Genomic DNA, 25,419 nt, shown 5'->3' on the forward strand with positions numbered 1-25,419 from the left:
CCAAGATATTTTCATAGAACACATTAAATCCCTTTTGTTTCCCCCTACCATGGGTCACTTCATAGAAGAAACATACTTATTTTCTTAAGACGTTTTCCACTAAGCTTGAAACTTATCTGCTGAGTCTTGTCTGTCTGTCTTGGGAGAGGAGAGAAACACATGGCTAATCTTTCAGACCAGACTGAGAGGAAGGTGGGTCTCTGCTCAAAGATGCTTTGTTGTGAGGAGGTCAACAAAGCACTGGGCCACACTGGACTCTGGGGCTCACTGCAGCAAACACATTCACCAAGAGAGGGACAGGAGTAGGGGCACAGCTCTGGCCTGAGAGGACATCCATTCCTATGAAGGGATGTTCCTACACAGTGAACTCATTTAATTACTCATTACCATCATCCTAACCAGAATCTACAACCATCTACCTGAAAGTGAAGGGTCCTAGGAGATATGCAATGGAGAGGGAGTGCCAAGCAGAGAAGGGATGGAGGAGGTGGGAGGCACTTTTTCAACCTGGGACCCTCAAAATGGTCTTCTGTGCCACAGACATTACTGGCTCTGGGCCTAGATATAATTAAGTACATGCATGTGTGTGCATATGTGTAGTCAGCCCTCTAGCTTCAGGTTCTGTATCAAGAATTTGACCAACTGGAGATCAAAAATATTGAAAAAAAAAACTGCATATGAATGGAACACACAGACTTTCCCCTTTGCCATTTATTACTATTATTATTTTTTTGGTTCTGGGGATTAATCCCAGGGACACTTTACAGCTGACTGACATCCTCAGACCTTTCTTATTTTAAGACAGGGCCTTGCTAAATTTCTGAGGGTGGCCTCAAACTTGTGATCCTCCTGCCTCAGCCTCCTGAGTTCCTGGGATTATAGGCATGTGCCACCATACTCAGGCTTTTGCCATTTCTTAAACAATATAACAACTATATACATTATATCTACTTCATAGTTACAAGTATTACAAGTTTTATAGAAATGATTTAAAGTATACAAGAAGATGTGCTTAAGTTATATATGGATATTATACCACTTTATAAGAAGTACTTAAACATCCATGGAATACCCTGTGGATACTGAGGGACAATTGCACACACTTCTGTCTGCATATGTGTGTACGCATGCACGTGCACACACATGTACACACATAGAATAAAGTCATTTTATACCTGAACACCAGTGCATTTGTCCCATGGTTCCAAAGCAAAGCAGTATCATTACCTCCTCAGAAGCGTAGTGTTTTCTTGCAAGCAGGGATTTCCCCAATTCAATGCAGGTGGTGAAACTGTCATTACGAGCATCAATTTCAGCTTTGATACCTTGATGATTATTCATTAATAGTTCAACAGATGATACATCCCTAAAATTAGACAAGTGACATTTCCTTTACAACAAGCTTTTCAAACAAATGTATAGGTTTCAAAACATAACTGGAAGGAAAAGTGTCTAATGGCCTAGATGGTCTTTTACTGCAGATTCAGTCAGAGCTCAGGCTGGGTCACTGAGGCTAACTATAGTAACAGTGAAACTCAGGACCAGCTCTACAACCAAACACTCAGAAGAAGGCTCCTTATATTTTTATATGTGTGCTTAAATAATTAAAAACAATTGCTAGGTGTGTGCAAAAAAAGCACTAGATTTCTGCTCAAACTTTTATCTTGAAATGCAATTCAGAAAGACTCCCTTCAAGAAGGCACAGAGGCAATAACAGGTACCTCAAGGCATTCTCTACCACAGGCTCAGGATGAATACCTCAAAGAGCAGCTGATAGTTTCTCTATACTTACTCATGAGATACACATGAGGGAACTGGCTTTGGAATGAAGAGAATGGAAGCTATGAGAGCTTCTTGGGGATCAAAACCTACTGGCCCTGGCCCAGGGAACATAATTGTTTTTTTAACAACATAAATAATGATAAAAACATTTCTTCAACTGAAGCACAGTTCATTTCTCAATCATAGGGGGCCTGGGGTGAACTGGAGGTTACATACATATCTGCTCATCTATTAACTTCTCTTCACTGCTTTATATGAAACAGGGAAAGCAAAGAACTAATACTAATTGCTACATGACATCAGTAAGGCTGATGTTGACGGTAAGGGACACCTTTGAAAGTGTGTATGGAAAGAGAGTAGTTTTTAGTCCAATTAAGAGACACAGAAAAAGGAACTCAGTCATCTCTTTCTAAAAATAAGGCAGTTAGCTGGCTGTGCCCAAGGTACATGGCCTGCTTGAACCATGAATTTCCCAGATGTGGGCATGAGGGCTTGGGGGACATGGGAGCATGGTGGAGCAGAAGCCAGGAAGGTCTCACATTGCTGGTCCTTGTTTCCTGGTGGTTGTGTGGGGGAGAAAATTGAAGCAGTGGCTACAAGCATTACCTTGGCTTCTCCTGGGCCTCAATCTGCCGGATGACATCCTCCATCCAGAGCATGAGGTCACGCACCATGCTGAAAAAGCGGAATTTGTCCCCTGTGTCCACCAGCCGTACCCTGCGGCCCTCGCAGGCATCTAGCAGGGACTTCCAGGCTTCCAGGACCTCGTTCTCGCGCTTCTGGATGTCATCGGCCTTGTCCCCTGCATAAGCTGCCTGGAGGCGGGCTGCGTCCTCTTGCAGCTGCCTCACCTGTGAAGCCAGGGCAGAGATGAGCCAGGTTTGATTGCTATGACCTTCCTCATCACCTCCTCCCCTCAATACTCTGCTTACACACTAAAGGGAGCAGCAGGGCAAAATAGGCCATGTCCGCTCAGAACTCTCAATTTCATTGAGATCCAAGTCACAAAACCTAAGTTTTCTATAACCCTATTGAACTACATTATTAGGTTCTATACAAATATGAAAATAAATGTAAGACGATAAGAATGCAGGCAGGAAACTGAGGATAGGAACTGAGGACAAATCCTCTGGAGGTGGCCTGGGATATGAAGATGGTGGGACACATTCATATTCCAAAAAATAAGTGCCATATCTGTTCAGAGTAAAGATAAATGCTTGTTACCATGAATGAGAAACTGCCACAAAGAACAAATACGTTTTACAAAAGCCTTTCCACTGCTGTGTGATGGTACTGAAAAGAATACCCATATCTCCTGTCAGTTTTCTCCATGAGACACTTACACTTGAAAAAATATAAAAACAACATACAACGTGGTTAAAAGAACCAACAGATGTCACAGAAGGTGAAATCTGAACTAGCCAAACATTAGTAAAAGCTTTGTGGAACTGAAAACTAATGGTGAGAATTGTGATCTGGTAAATAAAATCGAGTGCACTTATGCTGGGCACAGTGGTGCATGCCTGAATCCCAGCAACTCGGGGGGCTGAGACAGGAGGGTTTTAAGTTCCAGGCCAGCCTGAGCAACTTTGTAAGACACCATTTCAAAATAAAAAGTAAAAAAGGACTGAGAGTGTGTTTCAGTGGCACTGTACCTGGGGCTCAATCCCTAGTACAGAGGCGGGGTGGAGGCAGAATGCATTTGTACTTATAGCTACTTGCTTTTTGTGCTTATCTTTTCAGCAACAAGAGCCACCAAACATTTTAAAAAATGCCAACCAACAGAAAAAGTGGCACAAGAAATTTCAGAATAGGAAAATCAAATGGGTCTTAAATATGAAAAAAATGCTATATGACAACACTGATTTGTCCTTGAATATTTAGGAAATTAAATACGTGATTATTTAGTATAGCACTGTTTACCAAGAGATCTTTAACCAAAAGATCAAAAGTAAGGTGCATCAATGAGGGATCAGTTAAAAGAATGTTATTACATCCTACCAGAGACTCCTATGTAGCCAGGAAGGGGGAAAAAAAAAAAAAAAAAAGGAAGCATTCTGCATACTCATATGAAAAGTGCTCTAGGAATATGGCTAAGTGGAATAAGCAAAGTACAGATGGTGTGTATAATATTCTTTTTGTGCAAAAAAGGGGAAAACAATAGGTTCTCACTCTTCCCTGGGCTGGAGGGTGCATATGCCTTTATAACAGAAACTGGTAACTGAGGCTATCTTATATTTCCTTCTCCTTATATATTTTATGTGAGGTACTTAGCATATCAGCAGAGCCACAAGTGTAAGACAATGTCTAATCAAAGATATACACATGGGAGAATGGACAATCATTACTTACTGGTGAGACTGTGATCAACAGTCCTTGGCAAATGAAAGTGTGGCAATGTCCATGAGGGAAGTGTCTGAAGAAATGCCACATGGGGCAGGGATGCACTTCCAAGGGAGGGGTGGACAATGCTGGGGCTTGTAGGGAGATGGATTACTGACCCTCAACTGCACAAAAGGACTTTAGGTGGTGGTGTGTAAAAAAATGAAGTATCTATAGAAGATGCAAAGAAGAATCAATGGGGTTTGATTTCCATGGTAATCTGATTTTCATATCCTAAGAGATTTGGGGAAATAATCTTTGATATTTGAGTTATGGCTCAGGCATAACTCAAATTACCATGAGCAAGTTCCTAGGAAGTTATGTGAAAAGTTAATTTCCTATATGACTAACCACATCTTTCCAAATGCCTTTTCTTATGTCTATGGTTGGTTTTCATGGGCTCCAACAAAGTGGAGGACAGCACAAGTGAAAATCCCCACAAAAATCAACCCCTGCTTTGTGCAATCACTTGAGGCTCTTAGTGGTCATCCTCAAATCCCACAGCTCCATGCAGAATGGAGGGTGGTGGTGGTTCAAGTTGGCACAAGAGGAACTAGTCAAGCAGGAGACAACCCCTGCTGATTCTGTGATAATAAACCTGGAATGGATCAACACATCTTTTTTACAGCTGTAAATGGCCTAGGGCAGCAGGGATGGTAAGGTAGGTGGAGACCATCAGACCTGAAGGAGTAGGTTCCTGTCCTGGACAGCCCTGGATCCCCACTGGCCCTCACCTCTCCAAGTCTCAGAAGTAAATGAATTTAATGAAAACACAAGGGAGCAACTTTAAGGTCTCCCTAGCCTCTTGTAGTTCTAAAAAGCAAAAAACCTTAATGATTTTACAGGTGCACAGGAAGGACCTGCTGTTGTCAAGATGTTTCCTAACTGTCTCAAGGCAGGCCCTAAGTTTCTCTGAGCTTTTGTTCTTTTTTTTTTGGGGTGCTGGGGATTGAACCCAGGGCCTTGTGCTTGCAAGGCAAGCACTCTACCGACAGCTATCTCCCCAGCCCCAGAGCTTTTGTTCTTTTGGAAAACCTTCAGAGAACTCTTATGATGGCATATGTTTTGCAAGCATCACCTCAAAACTAAGAGGACAATGACAGTCACAGTGGTTGCTCCAAAGAACAAACCCTAAAATGCCAAAGCACAGTGAGTCTCCTGGGGCCAAATCTGGGTTCTTTTTGTAAACAAAGATTTACTGTACATAGTCACACTGTTAATGTTAGCACTCTCTGGGGCTTTTTTATGCTAAGATGGCAGAAACAAGTATCTGTAACAGAAATTGTATTTTGTCACATGAATCCAAAAATATTTACTGTATGACCTTTAACAAACAACACCTGTTAATCCTTGCACTGGATAATCAATACACTCTCAATAGATAAGAATAAAATCCCTGACATGCTCAGGGCTAATATTTCTAATAAAATTGGTTTCTTCTCCATGACCATGAAACTCGTTTTTTTTGTTTTTTTCAACTAAAAAACATTAAGATTAAAACAGGAAACTATGCAGAGAGTAGAAAGGAAACTAGAGAATGATTATACTAGATTCTTACTGTTATATTTTTATTGCTTTGTCAAACACCTTCTAGACAAAACCTCAGTGCTTAGCAGGCATTTTATACTGAGGGTTAAAAAGATGAAGCATATCAAACTGTTAGAATCCTGCTTTCTCTCTTTTAGGATGACTGATGGAAAATAATAAGGTATTATTTTGAATATTGCTCTGGATGGATATACTAACATAATATAAACTCTAAGTAAGGCCTATAACTTGCAAATGTTTGTGTGTGCATCTGGGTTTACTTATTTAAATCATCTAACTATGTTTGCAAATGTGGCAAACTTAGAATTTTATGGACTGAAAAGCTCTCCCAAATGGAGCATTGTAACAATGTGTGTGTGTGTGTGTGTGTGTGTGCACATGTGTGTTTAACTTGGGCAATCCTCTCAGGCCAAAGAACAGAGAGACACTCAGAGATGCACAAAGACACTGTAGAGAGAAACCTCCTTCTCCACCCACCTGAGTGCCCAGAGCCTGGATATCATGCTCAAAGGTGGTGTGCATTCTCTGCAAGGTCTCCACAGTGTTCTGATCTCTCCCAAGTTCCTCAGGGAGTTTCTTATGTTTATCCTGGATGCGCCCAAAGATTTCCTTGGCATCATGGTAAAACTTATGCAGTTCATAGGAGGCAGCAAGAATCTGTGTCCTTGTGTCAATGAGCTCCAGGAGGTCAGCCCAGGCTTCATTGAGGCCGTCCTTCCACTCAGCAATGGTGGCAGCATCCGAATGTCCAGAGTTGATGAGTTCATCAGCCATGTGATTGACTGTGTCCACGCGCTCCTGCCCAATGTTTCCAGTGTCTCGAGCAAATTCCCGGAATCGTTCTTGTAACATCTGAAATGGGGATGTGTGTAAAGAAATCAGTGAGGCCATTGTAAACACTGTACTTCTTGATCACATGAGTTGTCATCTGGGAAGAGAGAGACAGCCTCTAAATGGGAGGCAACAAGTAATAGAATGATTTAAGAACAATAGATCTTTGCTACAAAACCTTGTATCAAGTCTCCTTGCTCAATGCAGCACTGCTTTGTCTCTTATAATTACTAGAGGAGCAGACACAGAGAGCTGGCCAACAGAAGTCAAAGTCACCAGATAAGAAATCCAAGTTGAAACTGAACCCCCAAGCCTAATTCAAGTCCCGGGCATTTTATCTGCTCACAGACGAGGAAGGCCAAGAGGCTCCCACACCATCACTCATGCTCTGCCCAAAGTACTTACTGTGACATGCTCATAGTCTTGCCCCAGTTCATGGGACCCTGCAACCACCTCCCTCTCGGCGATCCACTGCTCCAGGTCGTCCACCTCCCGGTTGAGCTGGAACAACCTGTGCCTTTCGTCCAGCTTGCCTCTCCTCTCCTCTGCCAGGTCCTTCAGGCCAGCATACAGCTTATCCACTTTGGACTGCCGCATGCTAATGCGCTCACTGAGAAGGGGGCAGGAGGTTGGGGAGAAAAAGAGATCTTAAATGTCAACCTTCTCCAAAGGGAAAAAGAATGAGGCAGAGATAATGGGAGAGTGTGCAACCTCAATTTTCTCTAAGGAAGCTTCTGGTAGCCTATTTAACCTGTAAAAACTCTGTAAACCATGATCTTGATTTTGAATGATGAAGAGCTAATATGTAAACCAAACACAATAATTAAGGTAAAGACCATCTAGAATATAATGACTGTGGGGAAGGGAGCTTAACTCTACACTACTGGCTCTGCAAGTTAGGATTTCTTGTGATGTGAAAAGTTAACAAAATTTTGTAGTCATCTTCCATTCTCAGGTGCCATGCTGCCAGAGGGACACACCTGTCAGTCACACACTGTTTCTAACTTTGGTCTGAACGCTCTTCACTCCTAAGAGGGCTGGATCTTGCTGCTCATTTCTTGGGTCCTGGGTAAAGAGACTGAATTCCCATCCTTCCTATTTATTCCCAGAAGGACAATCTCATAATAGTATACAACAGACAAGCGCTTGCTGGTTCTTGTCCCTAGAGACCAGGAAAGCTACTTTCTTGGGAATGTGATCATGCACAGTTTAAGGACATCATACACCAACATAGCCATTGACCTCATCTCACTCAACCTGCCTTGGTTAAACACAAAGAGCTGATTCCTTTCCTATCTCAGTCACAAAAGGCAGTTAAAACAGAAGGCTTAAAATGCTTGCTCTCAAAGTTAACATGGGGGTCAGGTATACAGTCAGTGAGTACCACACCCTCACCTGCTTCCTTCCCTAAACCATTCTGAGCACTCAATATATGAGTTAGGAGCTGAAATCATTTTGTTCTTTCTGGAGTCCTTTTATGGATCCACGTATTCTTATTTATCATTACTCTTAAAACTAATAATTGCTCTCCTAAACTGGATAACTTTTTCAATTCTAGGATAAATGATCTGATTACCTGTGTTGGTGCAAATCGACCTGTACTTTTTTGACTCACAAGATCAATAATCTTTCAATGGGGTCTCGGCTAACAGGAGATATTTAACCAAAAGAGTAATTTCTGAACGTAACAGTTTACCCTTCTTATTCACCACGGATAATTTGATCTGTTTTAGAAATGTTTCCCACGGTTCTAGCTCACCACTAAGTTAAGATGAATACTGCCATTTTCTTTTTGAGTGGGGTAGTAAGAGACCGGAGCCAAGAATCCACAACCACATCTCATCCTTAAAACATGGCACTCACCTTTCAGGGTGGCTGTCGGCCACCAAGGCCCGACTGGTCTTGGAGAGTTGGTGTACTGTCTCTGCATAGTCCTCAACAGCTTGTTCCAAGATTTGGTGCTTCTTCAACATGGAGACAGCACTCTGCTCATCCTGCAAGGAGGAGGCCTGTCAAAACCATAGCCATCTCCTCTGGTCTGATAACACTTTGTGAGGAGGGACAGACTAACTGCACAGTGGGGCAGGAGGATCATCAGAAAGAAAAACACTAGAAATGTGATGGGCTGGGAATAAACAGCTTCTGAAGCATTCTGAGAGCATCGATATGACCACAGGAGGCTTCTGTCAATGAGAAAGTTGGGACACAGAGGGACTAAGACCCCACTGAGGCACAGAGTTAAAGTCTGGCAGGTCAAGTGCATTTTGACTAGTTGAAATTCGACTAGTTGAAATTCTACAGATTATCAGATTTGTTGATAAAAATACTAAATATACTAAAATACTTTGAAAAGGTCTCAAAGGCATGTTGTATGTTGTAAAGTTATAGGTAATCGTATAAAGAATTCTGGCAAATTTATGTATTAGAAAAAAAATAAATAAAAATGACAGGACAAATCTTAATGGCACACCAGAATCCAGGCGAGAAAATGTTGTGTCAATGGGAAACAGAAGCCTGATTTTATAAACCTTTGCGAACCACGTGCTCCCTTAACATTCCAAGACAGCAGGTAAAATGTCTCACAAATTCAGAGCCACCAGCGAAAGTGAGGGTCAGGGTCTGAGTTGGAGGCTCTTCTAGGGATGCTTCCTGCTTCCTCTCAGGGAGGGCTAGGATGCTTGCTCACCTTGGCCTTTTCCTCAGACATCATGTATAGCTCCTGCTCGCTCATCCACGCCTCAGCCTCAGCTGCATCAAAATAGTACTGCTGGGCCTTATGCGCCTCCTCCAGCCGCCTGTGCCGTTTCTCCGTCTCCTCTATAAGTTGGCCCCACAGCTGCTTCAGGTCAGCAAGCCTCTGTCTGATGGCCTCAGCATTGAGGCTGCTGCTGTCAGTGACTATGTTTTGGCTCCTCTCAAAGATGTCATCGATTCGAGGCTGGTGCCCCTGGATTTCTTTCTGGAGGGTCTGTGTGGGAACAAAACACACACACAGACCCTTGCTAAATGGCCACAGCCGGGTGCTTTATGTCAAATTTCAGAGTCAAGAAAGAGTCACAAGCCCTGAAAGAACTCTTACTTTCTCTGTGATTTGGGAGTGACTATTTCTCAGACTGAACTAGCCCAAGCAGAGATGCTTACCTGATTTTTCTTTATTAACAGCTGCACAGTCTGAAGGTTGTGGCCATGATCTGTGGAAGTCGCCAAAGGCATCCTCTCACCAACCCACAACTGGAAAGAATTGAAAATAAGTGCTCAGGAACACGCAGAGGAACACATATATGAAACAAGGGCAGCAAGGATGGCAGGGGGCCAGCTCCCTTCAAAGGGGTTGCCAGGGGACGCATACCCTTCTTCAACACATGGCAAGAGTTAAGTCTTCCAAACTTCACTTCATCCTCAATGTAAGAGTCACTGTGAACCCTCCTGGTTATTTTTAAAATCACTGTTCTAAGGGACATTAAAATCCTGGCATACCTTTAGAAAACCAGGGAGAACATCTTGTATATGTAGGAGGGAAAGAATCCCTAGAACATGCAGAGTGTGGGCTGCAAAAGCTCACAGATGTGGCCCAACATGAGCACCAAAGGGGAGTGAGAACATGAGCTTTGGGACAGGCACGGCTGTTCGTGGAGAAGCATCGAGTGCAGTGACAGTCTACTCACGATCTCATCCTCCACATCCCGGTTGAATTGATGGATCTCTTTGGAGGCCAGGAGGTTATGTTTCCTTTCATTCAAGGGTTCCAACAGCTCCATGAACTTGGTCTGTACAGTGAGACGCTTGCTATCCACTTCATCAGTGCTCTTCCCCTCCTGACTTAGTGCCTGGGCTTGGCTCTGGAGTTCCTCAATCTCCTTCTTCCGCACCTCCATCTGATTTTCCAGCATCTAAGGGTGTAAGATGGAGAGACCTTCACATCAGAGACAGGGGAAACACAGATGGTCCTATGAAATGCTGGGCACTGGTCAAAGTGGAATATTGGAAAATATGAACTTATATAGTGGAAAACCCAAGAAATGGTTCTTACATTAATCAAATGACCAACTAACACTCCAGCTTCTCATCCCTTCCTAGTACTTTAAAGCTTGGAGTAATGTTTAAATTTATTCAGGAATTTGGGGAAGGAATGATACAAGAGACAAAGTTAATCATGGGAAAAGAACAGTTTCATCATTGGAAAGGACTGAAAATCTTGAGGTTCTAGTTCTTATAGGTAGAAAGATAACATTATCTTCATTTCTCTAATTGGAAAGCTGACACATACTAATTGTTGACTTATAAAGAAAAAGGGCAACAGTGAAAGCAGAGGTGTCTGGCTCAGGAAATTATAACACCAAGAAGACCACAGATGGACAGTTTAGAGACAAGGGATCCACACCTGGGAATGGACTGAGCTCCCTGAACCCCTGAACCCCAGGCCCAGGAGGTAAACATCTATGACTAAAAGACACCTATGAAAAAAAATTCCATTATGCACAGTTTTATCTAAGATCCAATTAAACAACCACTTATCAAAAGGCTGAGTGCCACTCTGGATGAAAGAAGCCAGCCTCAGCACTTGGCCACAACTATCTTGTGATTGGTTCTAAGAGGGATTGCTGGGTCCAGGACTCACACATGTTGCAAAGCCAGTCAGGGAAGCCACTGGAAAATCCTGCATCAACTGCTTTCTCAACCTCAGTGTAACTTTTCCCCATTATTTCAAGGTAAATTCATTTGCCCTCAGAGCCCTTTACTGTGATATAAAAACTTGAGATTTCTTTTATAATCTATAAAGTATCTTGTACAGTAACTGCACAGACACCTAGCACTTCGACAAATACTGTATACCATTTCTGTTGATTCTGGAAACTCCCAGGATGCTATTAGAGCAAGCACTGCTGGGTATTAAAATCCCTTCAACATAGTGGCAGATGGCTGAAAACATGGAGGGCAAGTAAGAATGGTAAGATCAAGACTGTAAAAACAGATGCAGGCCCAGGTATGAGGCTGCCTTGTCCACTTGCCTGTTGCTTTTTCAGCAGGATATTGACACTGGTAAGGTCTTTGCCATAGTCATCAGATTGAATCTGACTCTCCAGGCCATGCAGCCACTTGTCTAGATCTGCACAGCTCTGGGTAAAAAGTTCAGCCTTGTTTGCATCAAAGAGCCGCTGGGCCTTGGTCTGGGTGGTGGATTCAAGGACTTCCCACATTTTATGTAAACCAGTGAGTTTCTCCTTTACCACAGCTTCAGTCTCAGGCTTTTCTGATATAAGCTGCATTCCTTCCTGGAAAACACAAACCAGCAAGGTTATAAATAAATACAGTTAGCTAGAGAGTAAATGTCATTGTGGAAAACAAACCAATGATATGTGATCTGTGATTTACCCATTTATTCAACACTCATAAACACACATTCATACTGTATTTCCACAGGAAGTTACTGCTCAATAAAAATCACCAATGGCTTATTCCACATATCATATACGTTTTGTGGGACTTGGGCATCATGTACTGCAAGCTGACAGTTTCAAGTGGAGTAATGAGACATTTAATGTTAATAACCTAAGACTTGATCCCCCTTCCACTCTATGCTCAAAAGACTTCACATGTTATTTTAACCCTAAAGAGAATGACATAGTATAAAAAGTTTGAAGGGAGAGAAAGGATGGGGAACTCACACTGCTCAGTTAAGATACACAGAATCTCTCTGTGCAGAAATTACACACTGTGGCAATTAACGTAATGCCTGATGAATAGTAGTTACTGAGGCAAAATGGAAAATTTAAAGTGCATAGCATTATAAAATACCAAGAAACTGTATCTAATAACTGGTCACAAGGTACACACAAAAAATGATCAAGACAGTGGGTACCGCATGGAGGTTCACAGTTCATCAACAGCTGCAGATGAGATGCACAACACAGACCAAATTCCTAGGATTTGCTAGAAGAGCAATCAAACATTTTGGACCACCTGATTGGTTTTCTGCCTTTTTCCCTTATGGTGGGTGAAGTCAAGAACTGTTGAGTGCAAGGGGGACTGCCACTCACTGTGTAACTTTTGTAAATGATCAGTTAGAATTCAAACATGCTGGAAACATGTTCTAAATAAAATGGAGTTTGCTTCCCCCTATTTTTCCTCACCACAGCCATGACGTGGAAATAGCTTAACTTACCTTCTCAATCTTGTCAAGCCATTCTTTGTTGGATGCAAGTTCCGCCATGAAGGCTTGATGTTTTAGCCATTTACTGTGCAGATTCCTGGCTTCATCATAGGACATGTCCTGGGCTGTGAGCATCTTTTCATTGATCCACAGGGACAGCTAGGGAAAACATCAGGAAGGTTTCAGAGACCATAATCATAGGCATCAATCAACCTTCTTTGCTGCTTGGAGAAGGTTGTGTTTCTGTCATAGTATGCATATTGCATTTTTCCATGTCAACAGCCAATTGAATATTCAACTTCACAACTCTTATCTGTCATGACAGGTTATCTGTTACCAGGCATTTGTACCTGTTCCAAACTGTCCATCTAACATTAAATCCAGAAGTGTAAGACCCCTGAGCCAGCTTTCAAACTGTCTGGCAATAAACTTTCCCCCCAAAGCTTGGGTTTACACTTCTGCTCTAACCAGTCTGAGTCACAGCCTTTTTTCTCTTCTGAATACCATGTCAGCTATACCATGTTAGTCATGGTTAACTGTCTTTCACTTCATTCAGCCACTTCACCCTTTCAGTTCTTTCTATGAAAACAAAACGAAAACAACAACAACAACAACAACAACAACAACTAAAAACACCAGACTGCTCCCTTATCCACCCCTCCCTGCTTCATTGGTGCATGTATGGAAATACTGAAAAGCATGAGGGACTTGCTCACTGCGGGGCTAAGTTAATAGTGATGCCCTTCTGTTTCCTTCACATCTGAATCACTTTCACCTCTTCTACAGCCTCTAGTTCACCAATGAACTTTCATTTAGACTAAGAATACTCCAAGGGCTTGATTCTAAGACCCTAGATGTCTACTTGGGACAGAACCCTTGAAAACCATGCAAAGCCTGCCAGCTGCTGGCAGACTGAAACGAGTTCTTAGGAGGTTTGGGGCAAGAGTCAGCCAAATACCAGGCACCAACTCACACCTCCTGTTGCTGATTTAGCCCTGCTCATTACTGCCTGCAGACCAATGGCCAGAGCCCTGATTTCTACCCCATTCACAGCTATTTTGTTTGCTCAGGCAGGAGATACACAAAGAAACAACCACACAGATTAGCAGCAAGCATCTTCAGGACCATGTCCCTTCTCCTGGGAGCCTGCAAGAAGTCTGCTTTCATGCCAGTCACTGTCACATGTTTATACACAAATATCTTCATAGTTTTATCTGTCAAGGTCTAGAAATGACGCAGAAGACCAACAGAAACACTTTTGGAATCAACATGCCCAAGGCCACTTGCTCTCACTTGCCACTGCTGAGAAGGACTTCCCCATAAATTTGCTGCAATAATAGAAAGTCTGTTCTTTAGAAATATCGTGGAAGGGAATGAGGGCCACAAGAACACTCCTGGCTGTGACAGTGGGTGAACTCAGGCACTGGCCCTACCTTTCTCAGGCTATTCACCTTGAAGGAAAACTGAAGGGGGCAAGGTTCAAAGTAAAAGGTAGCAAGACCTCTGATGTCTCTTTACTGAGGGAAAAAAACTAGTAAACCTCACAACTTCCTCTGTAATCATACCATTGATCTGTCATACAACAAAGACACTAAATTTCTTACTTTAATTACTTGTTTTCTAGTTATGTTAGTGGCTAAAATTTGAAATACTATGGTCATTCATTCAATCTAAGATGGGAAAAGGTTAAAAGGAAACCAAATACTACAATAGAAGGTATTTATTTATTCAAATTGCTAAGAAGAGTCACATATTTTTGCTATTCATAACCACCTACCCAAGGGGGATTAAGGGAGAGAGAGCACTACATAAAATCAGAGGCTTATAAACAAATCTGCTCTTTGCTGAACACATCATCCTACAGATAAAGCATCGTGCGACACAGCACAATGCAGTGGGTCTATGGAACTTGCCAGTTCATCAGCAATGTGGAACCAGAGCCACAGTCAGTATTTGTGGGCATTTACAAAGGTCATTTAAGAATACACTCATTCTCTGCAGAAAAGAACACTGTGCAGATTGGAAAAAGATAAGAAAAATGCTTTAAGCATTGATTTAAGCCCAAAATAAAGCATTGCAATCACATCCCTGTGCCACACATCTAGGCACGCTGCCTTACCCTAAATCATGTTTCATAAAACAGGAGTTGCTCATGGTATGAGAGAATAAAATAAGAAAGCAACAACCTCGTAAATCAGTCATCATTTTTTCAGGACACCTCACTAAAATAACACTACAAAGATCAGGATGCTCTTTGCAACCCCATCTGTAAATGGGAACAAAGGTGTGGGTCCCTGCTCACTCCCACTACAGCACAAATTTAATAGCTGCCCCTGACCAGAAGGTGTTCACGGGGGTAGCAACCAGCACAGATCTCACAATCCATGCCTCTTCCAGCCAAAGCACCCAGGAGGAAAAAGACAAACTCCAGAATTTCCAAGAACTCAAAACACCACTAAGAGCCAGCCAGGAATGGCATTAAATCTGACCTCTGGGTGCTATGTCATTAACTACCAGCATAGTAGGTAGGTTTTCAAATATGGCCTATCTATACAAACTCCATTCTCAGAAATTCAGGCTCAAAAAAGGACATATTGGGCTAGGGTTGTAGCTCAGTGGTAGAGTGCTTTACTAGCACATGTAATGCACTGGGTTTGATTCTCAGCACCGCATATACATAAGATAAAGGTCTACTGACAACTAAAAAAAAGGATGTGTTTTACTAAAGCTGAGTGATGGAAATTCTAATCAGAATAATATATATCACCACTTTGCTTGTTATTTCTCTACCAAGGGTTTTGAAGTTCCCAAAGCTGACCTGCAAATGCCTTATCCTTCTGACTCTCTCCACTGTGAAGGGCCTACTGGGGCTTGGTGCAGCGCAACATGCGCTCTTCACAGCCCACTTCAGACTTTGTATGCTGGCACAGAACACCTGACATTAGCCTACAACCACACATTTGCATGCAAAGTATTGTGATGATCTGAGCTATATTCTCAGCTCATGTCCTGATCTTGCCCCCACCCCTTGATCCCCAAGGTCTTTTCTTGTGGATGTTCCTTATGCTGTGTCTGCCTTGAAGGGTATTTAGTCTAGCAAACCAGAGAGAACTAAGTCTTACTGTTTGTTCTCTAGCTGAACAGAGAAGCATGATATGCTCATGTGTTCACACCTGTGGAGTCAGCTAGATGCTTTTCTCCAACCAGCTTGCAGAGAGACTACATTTTTCTGGTCAACTTTAGTTTTCGAAGTTTATTTGGGCATGTATCACGGGAGCATGAAGTAGCACGAGAATCATCAGAGTAGTATCACGTGTTAAAACTTGGTGCCGGAAATCAGGATTACTGCTCTTGGCATGTTAGACACATATCTAAGGAGTCTGAAAGATGAATATCTTAGGAATACAATCTAGTGAGTAAGAAATCTAGTTTATAGCTTTTAAATCTTTGCTTCTTACTTGGCAGCCAATTTTTGTTCCTATTAGTTCTTTCCTGCCATATAATTTAAATGCACCTAACTTTATAAAGAGTTAATACCTACATGAAATGACAAAATGCTTTCAAGTTGTGCAATATTTTTGGACATCACTGTCCAATAAAACCTTCAACAATGATGGTTAAGGCTCCATGTCTGTGTGGTCTGCTTTAGTAGCCACTGATCTACATTTGGCAGCTAAGGACTTAAAATACAGCTAGTGATGAAATTATATTCTTTTGATTAACTTAAAATAGCCACATGTGGCTGATAGCTACTGTAATGGACCGTATAAGTCCTATAATATTCTATATTACAGAAATCTAGTTCCTCTAAATGGCAGCTTGTAGGTTGGAGAATTGACAAAGTGCCATATCTCTCTACCTAAAAATCAAATGGTTGATAGGAATTTCCAGCCTCATTCATCAAGGAGATTTCTGACTTAACCCTGGTTGGCTATTATTGAACACCAGGAAAGAAGGGACTGAGGAGCAACATACCTCTTGACAATCTTGCAGGAATTTCTGAAGATCCCTGTTGTCCTTTAATCTCATCAGGAGTTCACTGGCTGCCTCACGATTCTTCCTATGTCTATTAGAATAATAACAAAAATAATCTTTTAAGAAGAAATAGAGAATTTATAAGTCAGTTTCTTTCCAGGGTTTCTATATATGCCAACAAGAGTTTATGGTTCTCCAGTAGGTGAAGGTAAGATGAAAAGATTTTAGTATTCTTCAAATGAGTAAGCCATTGTGTAAGAGAGACCAAACACCTCTCCAAGCTACATAAAAGGCCAATGACACAGATGAGCTGCATTAATTTGGTGCTTTCTAATCTAGTGCTAGGGAAAAAAATCTAAGCATACAATGTGCACAAGCTCCCATTAAAAGTACTGTTGGAGAATCTGAAACTCATCTTCCAGAAACTCCTAACTGTAATACAGACAAGGTTAAGAAAATACATATAATCATGAAATTGGCTTATAACAAATGTTTCCTGACAGATTCCCATCTTGAGAACACTTAAAGAAAAATACAATTAAAAAACCCAGGAATAAAATTTTTTTAGACTTGTGAGATTATATATTTACTCAGTCCTACTTTTAAAAGATGAGAGTAATTATGTTTAAAGAAGTTAAAGCACAAAGCCTTTGACAAAAAACCTGTAAGACTTAGAAGCTGCTGAACTCAATGAACGATAAGGGAAAGGAGGTGCTTGCTCCTCAGCTTGAACACTGCACTTGCTGGCAAATTTCTTTCAAGCACCAGTGGTGCAGGTCCCCCCACACTGTAAGAACGGCAACACGAATGCAAGGGCAAAGACCAAGACTATAAGGAGGCAGCTGTCCAACCCTGAGGATCAAGGAGTACCCCCACCAACATGCTCACCTGGCATTCCCACATAACCTGCGATGGAGTGCCAGTCTGCTTGCAGAATATTAACAGCAAAGGAACAGTGCAAATAGAGAGCTGGGTTTTCACTCTTACTGTCAAACCAGTTGCTGGCTGCATGTGTCTGGGGGGGGCAAGGACTACCCATCCCAACAGCCCCCATGGCAGGAGCGAGGAAGAGACCCTCAGAAACATGTGCGGCTAACTTTGAAGACCTTTCCCCAGGAGAAAGTATCTTTAGTGTCACACAGGCCCTTGGCAAGTGCAGATGAAACAAACCACAGTAGCAGCACTGCAGCTACCATCTGCTGGGTGAACCAGAAGTCCCCTGCTTCTGTGGCTCCTGCAGTTGACAGCAGCTGTAGAACTGCAGGGCTATTATAAATGGAAATAAATGGTCATGTACACGTTAGATACACACAAGATTTTTAATTTTTTTTTTTCAAGTTGAAAGAGGTTCCATAGCTTCAGGAAAGGGAATATTAATGTGCCCATGTCCTTTCCAGAAAATGCAAGCATAGAAACATACTTATTTTATAATGCTAACTGAAAAGAACTTGTACATCCTATATGCTGTGAAACCCCAAGGCATAGATTAGACAGAAAAAAACAGCACATGCTAGTGATGGGATTAAGGGTAGTAGTTCCCCCTCAAAATTTTAGACATTTGTTGGAGTTTTAATTTACTGCCTTTATAACAAAAAAAATCAATAAAGGCCAAAGTCACTTTGTCATTGCTATCCTTAATCAGAAACTAAAAAATAAAATACTATTCTAATAAATTTGGGCTAAAAGGAATTTGTCATCTAAAAATGTGGATGGGTAAGGAATGTCAAGAAAAGTTCTTGAAGTTCCCTACCATCAAAATCTAGCTCCGTTTCTGGGGGAGTGTAATCAAATAAAGCAAATCTTCAGAACAGAGGTAATCTAAGTTGGAGCTAGTGACCAAATGCAGGAGTCCTGCCTTTTTAAGTCAAATGCCTTGAATATAAGATTCCATTTGCTTTGGCATGACAACTCACACAAGTGCTCCAGTGGCAAGGAAGACTCACAGATACTGGTATTCCCATAGGATATGCCCCCTTGACACTTGTGGAAATAATGGGAACAAAAACAACTTCAGACTCTGTCTAAAACATTCCTTAAGGGAGAAATACAACTAGACAGAATGTGAATGTCTTTCTCAGATATACATTCAAGTCTCATGCATGCCCTGCATATTTCTCTGCTCAGGTAATCTTTCTCTTATAAAAACAGGACCATGAAGAAGGGGAAAAGGAGGCTGGTGACTTAAAAGTTCAAATGACTCTACTCCAGGGGCATGTGTGCTGATGGCCTTTGCATGCTGTGTTCTGAGGGGTCAAACAGCAATGTAGGCAGTCGAAGCTGTTGTTGTCTCAGAGAACACTGGAAAGAAGTGAGTGTGGCTGAACAGGTTCCTAGCAGCAAGACCCTGAAAGCCTCTCAAAGTTGGGTCATGGATTCCATTACCAGGAGGACCCAAGAAGGACCTTCTAAAACATAGCTGTAGTCCTAAGAGTGCTCTTTGGACAAGGTTCTCTGGCTTCTATCTTCACCTCCTGCCCCCCAAACAAGACTCAGAGCTCCCTTATCACATGAAGCATAAAGCAGATGCTGGGTATAACTTGGCTTCCACTGAAGAGTAAAGAACCTCAGATGCCAGCAAATAGTTTGGTAATTATATTTTTTCCCTTTCTGAAGCTGAATGTGGGTCTTGGTTCTACTAGGACTGTGCTGTGGCTGAAATTTTCCTTTTAGGATCCTTCTCCCATCCACATCCCTAGACAGGCTGCTGGGCAGCAGGATGGTTTCCACCCAGCCTCAGACACTCTGAAGACCACATGTGCCTTACTTGCCATACCCACGTGTGTTAGAGCTAGTCTTTGTTCTGGTATCTCCCTCAACAAACTAACTCTGTAGTAACTGCTGGAATTTCCTGAATATGAATGCTTGCCTTGTAAGCACAAGGCCCTGGGTTCTATCCCCAGCACCAAAAAAAAAAAAAAAAAAAAAAAAAGGATATCTAGTTGGGTTGTATACCTACAACACCTGGACCTCACTTCTTTGTATATTTTTACAATAGACAAGGATCCTTTAGGGTTAGTTTCAGATCTTAAGTCCTCTGGGGGTATTAAAATGAAATCAGAATTTAGTTAAGAAATTATAGTTATCGAGGGCAAATCAATGGAAAGCCCCCCTCTAGCATCTTTCTCATGCTTATCAATAGTATAGGATTCTTTTTCTATTTCTTTTTAATACTATGAAGTCCTAAGAAAGTTTGGGAACTCCAGGAGCCCAGGGCAAAAGTAAGGGTAAGCCAGAAAGGAAGACTACTAATGCTCTCTTGGACCCAGCAGCCGCTGGTCTTGACAGTCTCACCTGCTCCCAATATTCCCATGCAGCTGCAGCACTGGGGGACACATAAATAAGTCCAGGAAGCAGCAGGGCAGCTGTACTTTTGTCTGAATGAGTCTAAGGGTCAAGCCTGCCTTGAGGAAACCAGCTGTGTGTATCTAACATGGAGGAACAAGAGGCACCACATTTACAAAACAATGATGGAGATAACATTAGGGAAGAGGAAAATTGTTTTTCTCTAGGTTAAGAATTGCTCATTCTCTGTTTCTTATACTCATTTAAGAAGGCTTTGGTGAAGGATATCTTTATTTCTTGTAGCTGTTTTAAAAGCAACAAATACAAAATTATAATTAATAAAATTATTCAACAGTCATCCTTAAAATTTAAGGTTTAGGTTCTTAATTGGTACAGAGACTGGAAATGCTAATTCTGGGAGCTCAAAATTTATGGGAATAATAAGTTGCCTTTTTCCCTCACATCTTATTTTAAGACGACCTGATCCAGAATCCCAGGAGACCCTTCTGGACGTGGTAAGCAAAAGAACACTTCTTTCTTCTGAACTGAACACCAGGGCCACAGAGGTCTTGACATCAGTCTCAAATGAGCCCTTGAATCTGGCCTAAACTGGGACCAGAGGGATGGCTAGAACAGAGGATAGTGACTGATCCAGATGGGCCAGTCCAGGATTGAACTGGATGGCTCAGAACCAGTTTGTGCTGCTGTATCCAAATTCTGATCTGGGTAGGGTGAGAGGGTTAGCCAATAGGGTCAAATGGCTTTTAAGAGAGGGAGCAAATTTTTCAGAAAAGAAAATAATAATGCAAACGGAAAAAAAGTACCCAATCCTAGAGATGTCCTGATCAAAGAGAATGGCATCTTCTCTCATCATGAAAAAGATCCTATTACACCATTATCCAAGCCCATTTTCTAAGGAAGGCAAGATAATGTTGCTCTGTGGCTCTGCCAGATAATAAGAACAAAGAAACCTCGCCCTCTCTTCCTTTCTCTTGACAGGCATCAGATAAGTCTTGCATGGATAAAGGCGAATGTGGCCTAGGCTGGGAAAGTCTGGTTCTCAAGGTCTCATTGGGTAACAGGTGGTGAAGAGCATGGCTTATACCTGACTGCTCTTCTGCACTACAGCTCTTCTAGATCTTTTGTTGAGGATTAGCTTGGCTTCTCAGGCTTTCTTATCTTTGGTAGACACCTGTATGTATCTTAGAAGAACCACAATCTGAGGCAGCCATGTGTTGTATAGGTAGATATAATTTTGGTAGGGGCCCATTCTGCCCACTAGGAAAATTATACCCACAGACCCAAGACTTTTGGTCACTGACTCATAGCTCAGGAGTCCTAGGGTGCAAGACTCCCTTTAGAATCTCAGAAAACTGTACCTGTCATCAATAGAGTCCACCTTCTCCTGGATGCGATCGGAGTTGATGTTCCCATCGCTCACCAGCCTCCGGCCCGTCTCCACAACAGCATTGATCTTCTCCTCATTGGCATCCATGGTGGTCATGAAGTCCTCTTGTTTCTTAATAGCTGCTTCAGCACCTTCCAGGGTGGTGGGCATTTCAGTATGAGCCAAAACATACTCCTTATTTTAGAAGAGAAGAAACCCACAGTAGGATGACATATTAACAAAAGACCTCTTATGTTCTACATTTCCATGTACCACACGTCACACCTGCTTAATTGCACTGTATCACAAAAATCTACTGAGTCAGATAAAATTAAATGGGAGGCAAAAAATCCCAATAGTATACCATAAGTGGCCAAACTTTCTAAGTGGTTCAATGTGCTGAATTTATTTTTCCCCCAAAGTAAGGAAAGTAATCAAAGTTCCCTGAGTCAGCAACTAGGGTCCTCAACTCATCAAGGCAACTGCAGCATTCCCTTCATTCTCTCTTGGAAGAGAGATCTACAACCCTGATGTAGGTGACCACCCTCAGTTGTTTTTCATTCCCTATTCTCTGCATTGTGTCCTTGGGTGAAGTCTTTGATCCTTCTAGATCAAGAAAGAGCCCTTTGGTTAAAAAAAACAAAAAACAAAAAACAAAAAACAAGCCTCACTGAACTCTTTAAATTGCACTGACACTCACAGAATGTTGCCAATTCAATCAGATACTATGAGAGCCATACCCCAAGAGATCTCAATTGTAGCTGAAATGGAAACGTACTTTACAAGGCAAGACAGTGTCCTCAAAAATCTTAAATCCTGTCCCATACACTGTGATGGATTTCAATGTCATAACGGTCAAGGAAAATATGTCTCTGAATTATCCATCTAATTTCATACAGGCGTGGCTTAAACCAGCTGCCCTGGTCAAAAGGTTTCAGAGGGCAGTCAGAACCTGTTCTAACAGGAAGAAAGCAGAGGCTGCAGTGACTGTTACCTGGTTGTTAAGAAAGGCTTCAGCTTGCTTTGTGTCCCTAAGGAACTGCTGGTAGGCATGAGACTGAGAGAGGAGATTCTGCCTGTTCTCCCACATTTTGTGGAGCTCATTCCATCCAGTGTCCAAGGCCTGTAGTCGCTGCCGGAGAAACATGTACTGGGCATCTGTTTGTCCCTGTGTGACCATCTCACCCATGTCCCTCATCTTCTGGTAGTCCTCCTCGTAGTTGTCAATCTCGTTTTTGATGTTTTCGTGCTGCGTGAGAAGCTTCTCTGCCTCGGTCAGGGTGTTGGGCATGTCCTCCGAGGCGATGGCTGTCTGTGTCCTGGAGAGCCAGGACTGGAAGTCGTCCAAGTCCCGCAGGAACTGCTGCAGCTTGCTGGCCTCTCCCAGGGAGGCCTCTCTGTTCTTCAGGGTGGTCTTCATTTCCTCCCACACGTCGCTGATCTCAGCCAGCCGGGACAGGATGGCTTGAGCCTGGTCAGGGTGTTCAGACTCCAGTTTCTCTGCTTCCTTCTGCAGGTCACTCAGCTTCGCCTCAATGGCCACCAGATCCCGCTCCATGCCAGTCAGCTTGCGCTGCAAGGCCATGACACCAGCCAGGTCATTGCCCAGGTCCTGCGTAGACTCAATAACTTTGGTCTTTTCCCGAATCCAAGATTTGGTTTCATTGCACTCAAGGTGGTAGTTCTGGATGCTCAGGGCAGAGAGAAGAGCATCTTTCTTCCTGTCCACCAGTTCTCTGAACTGACTCCACCTGTGAGTACAAGGACATTAGAAAGAGACATGAAAAAAGGAGACTGGATTGACTGGTGGCTAGATACTAAAATAACCAGTGCTGTTTTTCACCCTTCGTCTTTGCTTTGACTACCTGCTTTTTGGAAAATCATGGCACTTAGTAACTGGGAAATGATATTAATCTGGAAAAAGCCTGACACAAAGAGATGTGTAACAAGACCAACATGAGCACACTATGCCACAGAGTCCCTTAATTCAGATCTGCTATATACATTCTAAACATCTCTGAACTGCTCCTAAGTGATATTTCCCAAACCCAAAGGCACATGGCAGCTTTCAGAATCAAAGTCAGGTGTCCACCACAACCAACTCAAACATGTTTAGTCAACACGAAGATAAGATGAGAACAAGGTCTCTCCTGACAATCAGAAGTTTCAGAAATTATTCCAGAAATCATTTAAAAAGGGACAGATGGCACAAATACCACCATGCTGCCTTATACCACACTAGGTGTAATCCAAACCCAAGCCCTGACCTCCGTGTGGGGAAGGGCAGGTGCCAGGCTGACTTATCCTCTTGCCTAAAATGATGTCACCCCACCTGAGTCACTTCTTGCAAACAACGATGAGGACATGTCGAAAGGCAGATGCCAATGTCATGACATCACTGCTGCAATGCTGGCGACTCTGTGCCAAGAGTTCCTGACAGCAAAGCTCAGTCAGTGACCTCACCCGCCCCAGTTCTATACACTGGGCACGCTGCTGAACACGTGCTCACCTTGTGTTGAGCTTGTCCTGCTGGGCTTTGATTTCTTTCTCACTGGGGTGGCCACTGTGCATCAGCTGGCGTGCAATCTGGTTCACCACGGCAACCCGGGAGGCCTGGTTGTTCATTTCTGGTTCTAGGCTCTCAAATCTGAAAAGGTGATTCAACAGAATGGTCAACTCCATGGCCACTGGTGGTTACAAGGGGGTGGGCCAGCAATCCCTGTACCCAGGCAGTGACCCTACTCACCTATGCTGGATGACCTCCAGGTCCTCCAGCTTCTCTGGGATCTGCATGTTGTTGAGCCACTGCTCCTTCTCATCAATCCAGAGCTCACAGGCGTCAGCCTCACTGAACATCTTGTACAGGGCCAGGGTATCTTGCAGCGCCTGCTTCCTCAGCCTTGTCAGCTCTGCCACCTCCTTGTACCGCTCCTCAATGCCTGACAGCCTGCCCCTCACATCTGGAGACTCTGCATGCTCCTGGGGGAGGGCGCTGGCTTGCTCATGCAGTGAGTCAATGGTGGGCCTGTAGTTGGTGATCTCTTCTGCCACATCCTTGTGTTTTTTGACCAAAGACTGTGTGGAGTACTCATCGTGGCCCACGTCGCTGCTGGAGACAATCTTGAGGATGTCCAGCATCCAGGCGTCAATGTCATCAGCATCCGCCTGAAACTGGTGCAGCAGCGAAGCCTCTTCCAGGCGCTTCTTCCGAATGGCTGAGAGTTGCTCCAGATTGGCCCACTGCTCCCGAATGTAAGTGATCCTCTCACGGATCTTTTCTGATCCGAAGTGTTCCTCTGTGATCATGTCTTCACCTTCCTTGATGGCCTGCTCGAAGTGGCCACTACGGCCACTCATCTCATCCTCGAATGCCCGGTGCTTGCTGAGCAGGCGCATGACACTGGTCAAATCCTTCCCATAATCATCAGAGGACAGAATCTTCTCCTTTTCCCGTATCCAGCCTTCCTCTTCTGCCATTTCCCAAAAGAACTTCCAGAGGCGACGGGACTCCTCGAGACGGGCTCGGCGCTCCGCCGCCAGCTGGCAAAGCTCTTGATAGCAGAATTCCATGTGGGCCACACGGTCTCGGATCACCTGGGGGTCGCAGGGCTTGTAGCCTGTTTCACACCAAAGAAGGATTATGGATGGGTGTTTGATGGTTTACCCTGGTTTTCTGCTCATTTTCAGGCAGTAAGTTATCCCAAGTTTTAACTGCTGATTATGAGTTCAATGCTAAGGGCAAGACAGTGTTGAGCAGGCAATGGGGCCCCTTTCAGGAGCCTGACTGGAATGGGAATGGGAGCAATGATACACACTTGTCCTTTTGGCCCAAATGTAGACAAACTGATCATTTATGTACAAGAAAGCATATGAAACATTTGAAAGAAGGCAGCAGCACTTAGCTTTTTCTAAAAAATATAAGCAGCAATGGTAAATCTTCCTAAACATCCTCTAAACAGAAGATGTGATCAGGTGTGAAATCTTGCACTACGGAACAGCCACACCAGGTTATTGGTGCACATCTGTACTGAGTGTGGCCTGGCAGTTTCACTGACAAATGTTAAACCATTCAAAACCAAGC

General features: G+C 43.0%; 1 protein-coding gene across 4 annotated transcripts in view; it reads right to left on the reverse strand.

The window, feature by feature from the left end:
• SPTBN1 (spectrin beta, non-erythrocytic 1) overlaps positions 1 to 25,419 on the reverse strand; it is a 181,037-nt gene that overhangs the window by 13,751 nt on the left and 141,867 nt on the right. For all 4 annotated transcript variants that reach the window (XM_079110171.1, XM_079110172.1, XM_079110173.1 and 1 more), the window contains 15 exons: positions 24,085 to 24,955; positions 23,848 to 23,985; positions 22,333 to 23,089; positions 21,331 to 21,533; positions 16,670 to 16,760; positions 12,707 to 12,853; positions 11,553 to 11,816; positions 10,209 to 10,433; positions 9,685 to 9,774; positions 9,230 to 9,511; positions 8,407 to 8,537; positions 6,949 to 7,153; positions 6,190 to 6,564; positions 2,389 to 2,633; positions 1,228 to 1,366 (listed from right to left, as the gene is read on the reverse strand). In XM_079110171.1, coding sequence (XP_078966297.1) covers positions 1,228 to 1,366; positions 2,389 to 2,633; positions 6,190 to 6,564; positions 6,949 to 7,153; positions 8,407 to 8,537; positions 9,230 to 9,511; positions 9,685 to 9,774; positions 10,209 to 10,433; positions 11,553 to 11,816; positions 12,707 to 12,853; positions 16,670 to 16,760; positions 21,331 to 21,533; positions 22,333 to 23,089; positions 23,848 to 23,985; positions 24,085 to 24,955 — 4,163 coding nt within the window. The remainder of the gene's footprint in view (positions 1 to 1,227; positions 1,367 to 2,388; positions 2,634 to 6,189; positions 6,565 to 6,948; positions 7,154 to 8,406; positions 8,538 to 9,229; positions 9,512 to 9,684; positions 9,775 to 10,208; positions 10,434 to 11,552; positions 11,817 to 12,706; positions 12,854 to 16,669; positions 16,761 to 21,330; positions 21,534 to 22,332; positions 23,090 to 23,847; positions 23,986 to 24,084; positions 24,956 to 25,419) is intronic.

The sequence above is a fragment of the Sciurus vulgaris genome, assembly GCF_902686455.1.
Source record: "Sciurus vulgaris genome assembly, chromosome: 14".
Taxonomy (NCBI): domain Eukaryota; kingdom Metazoa; phylum Chordata; class Mammalia; order Rodentia; family Sciuridae; genus Sciurus; species Sciurus vulgaris.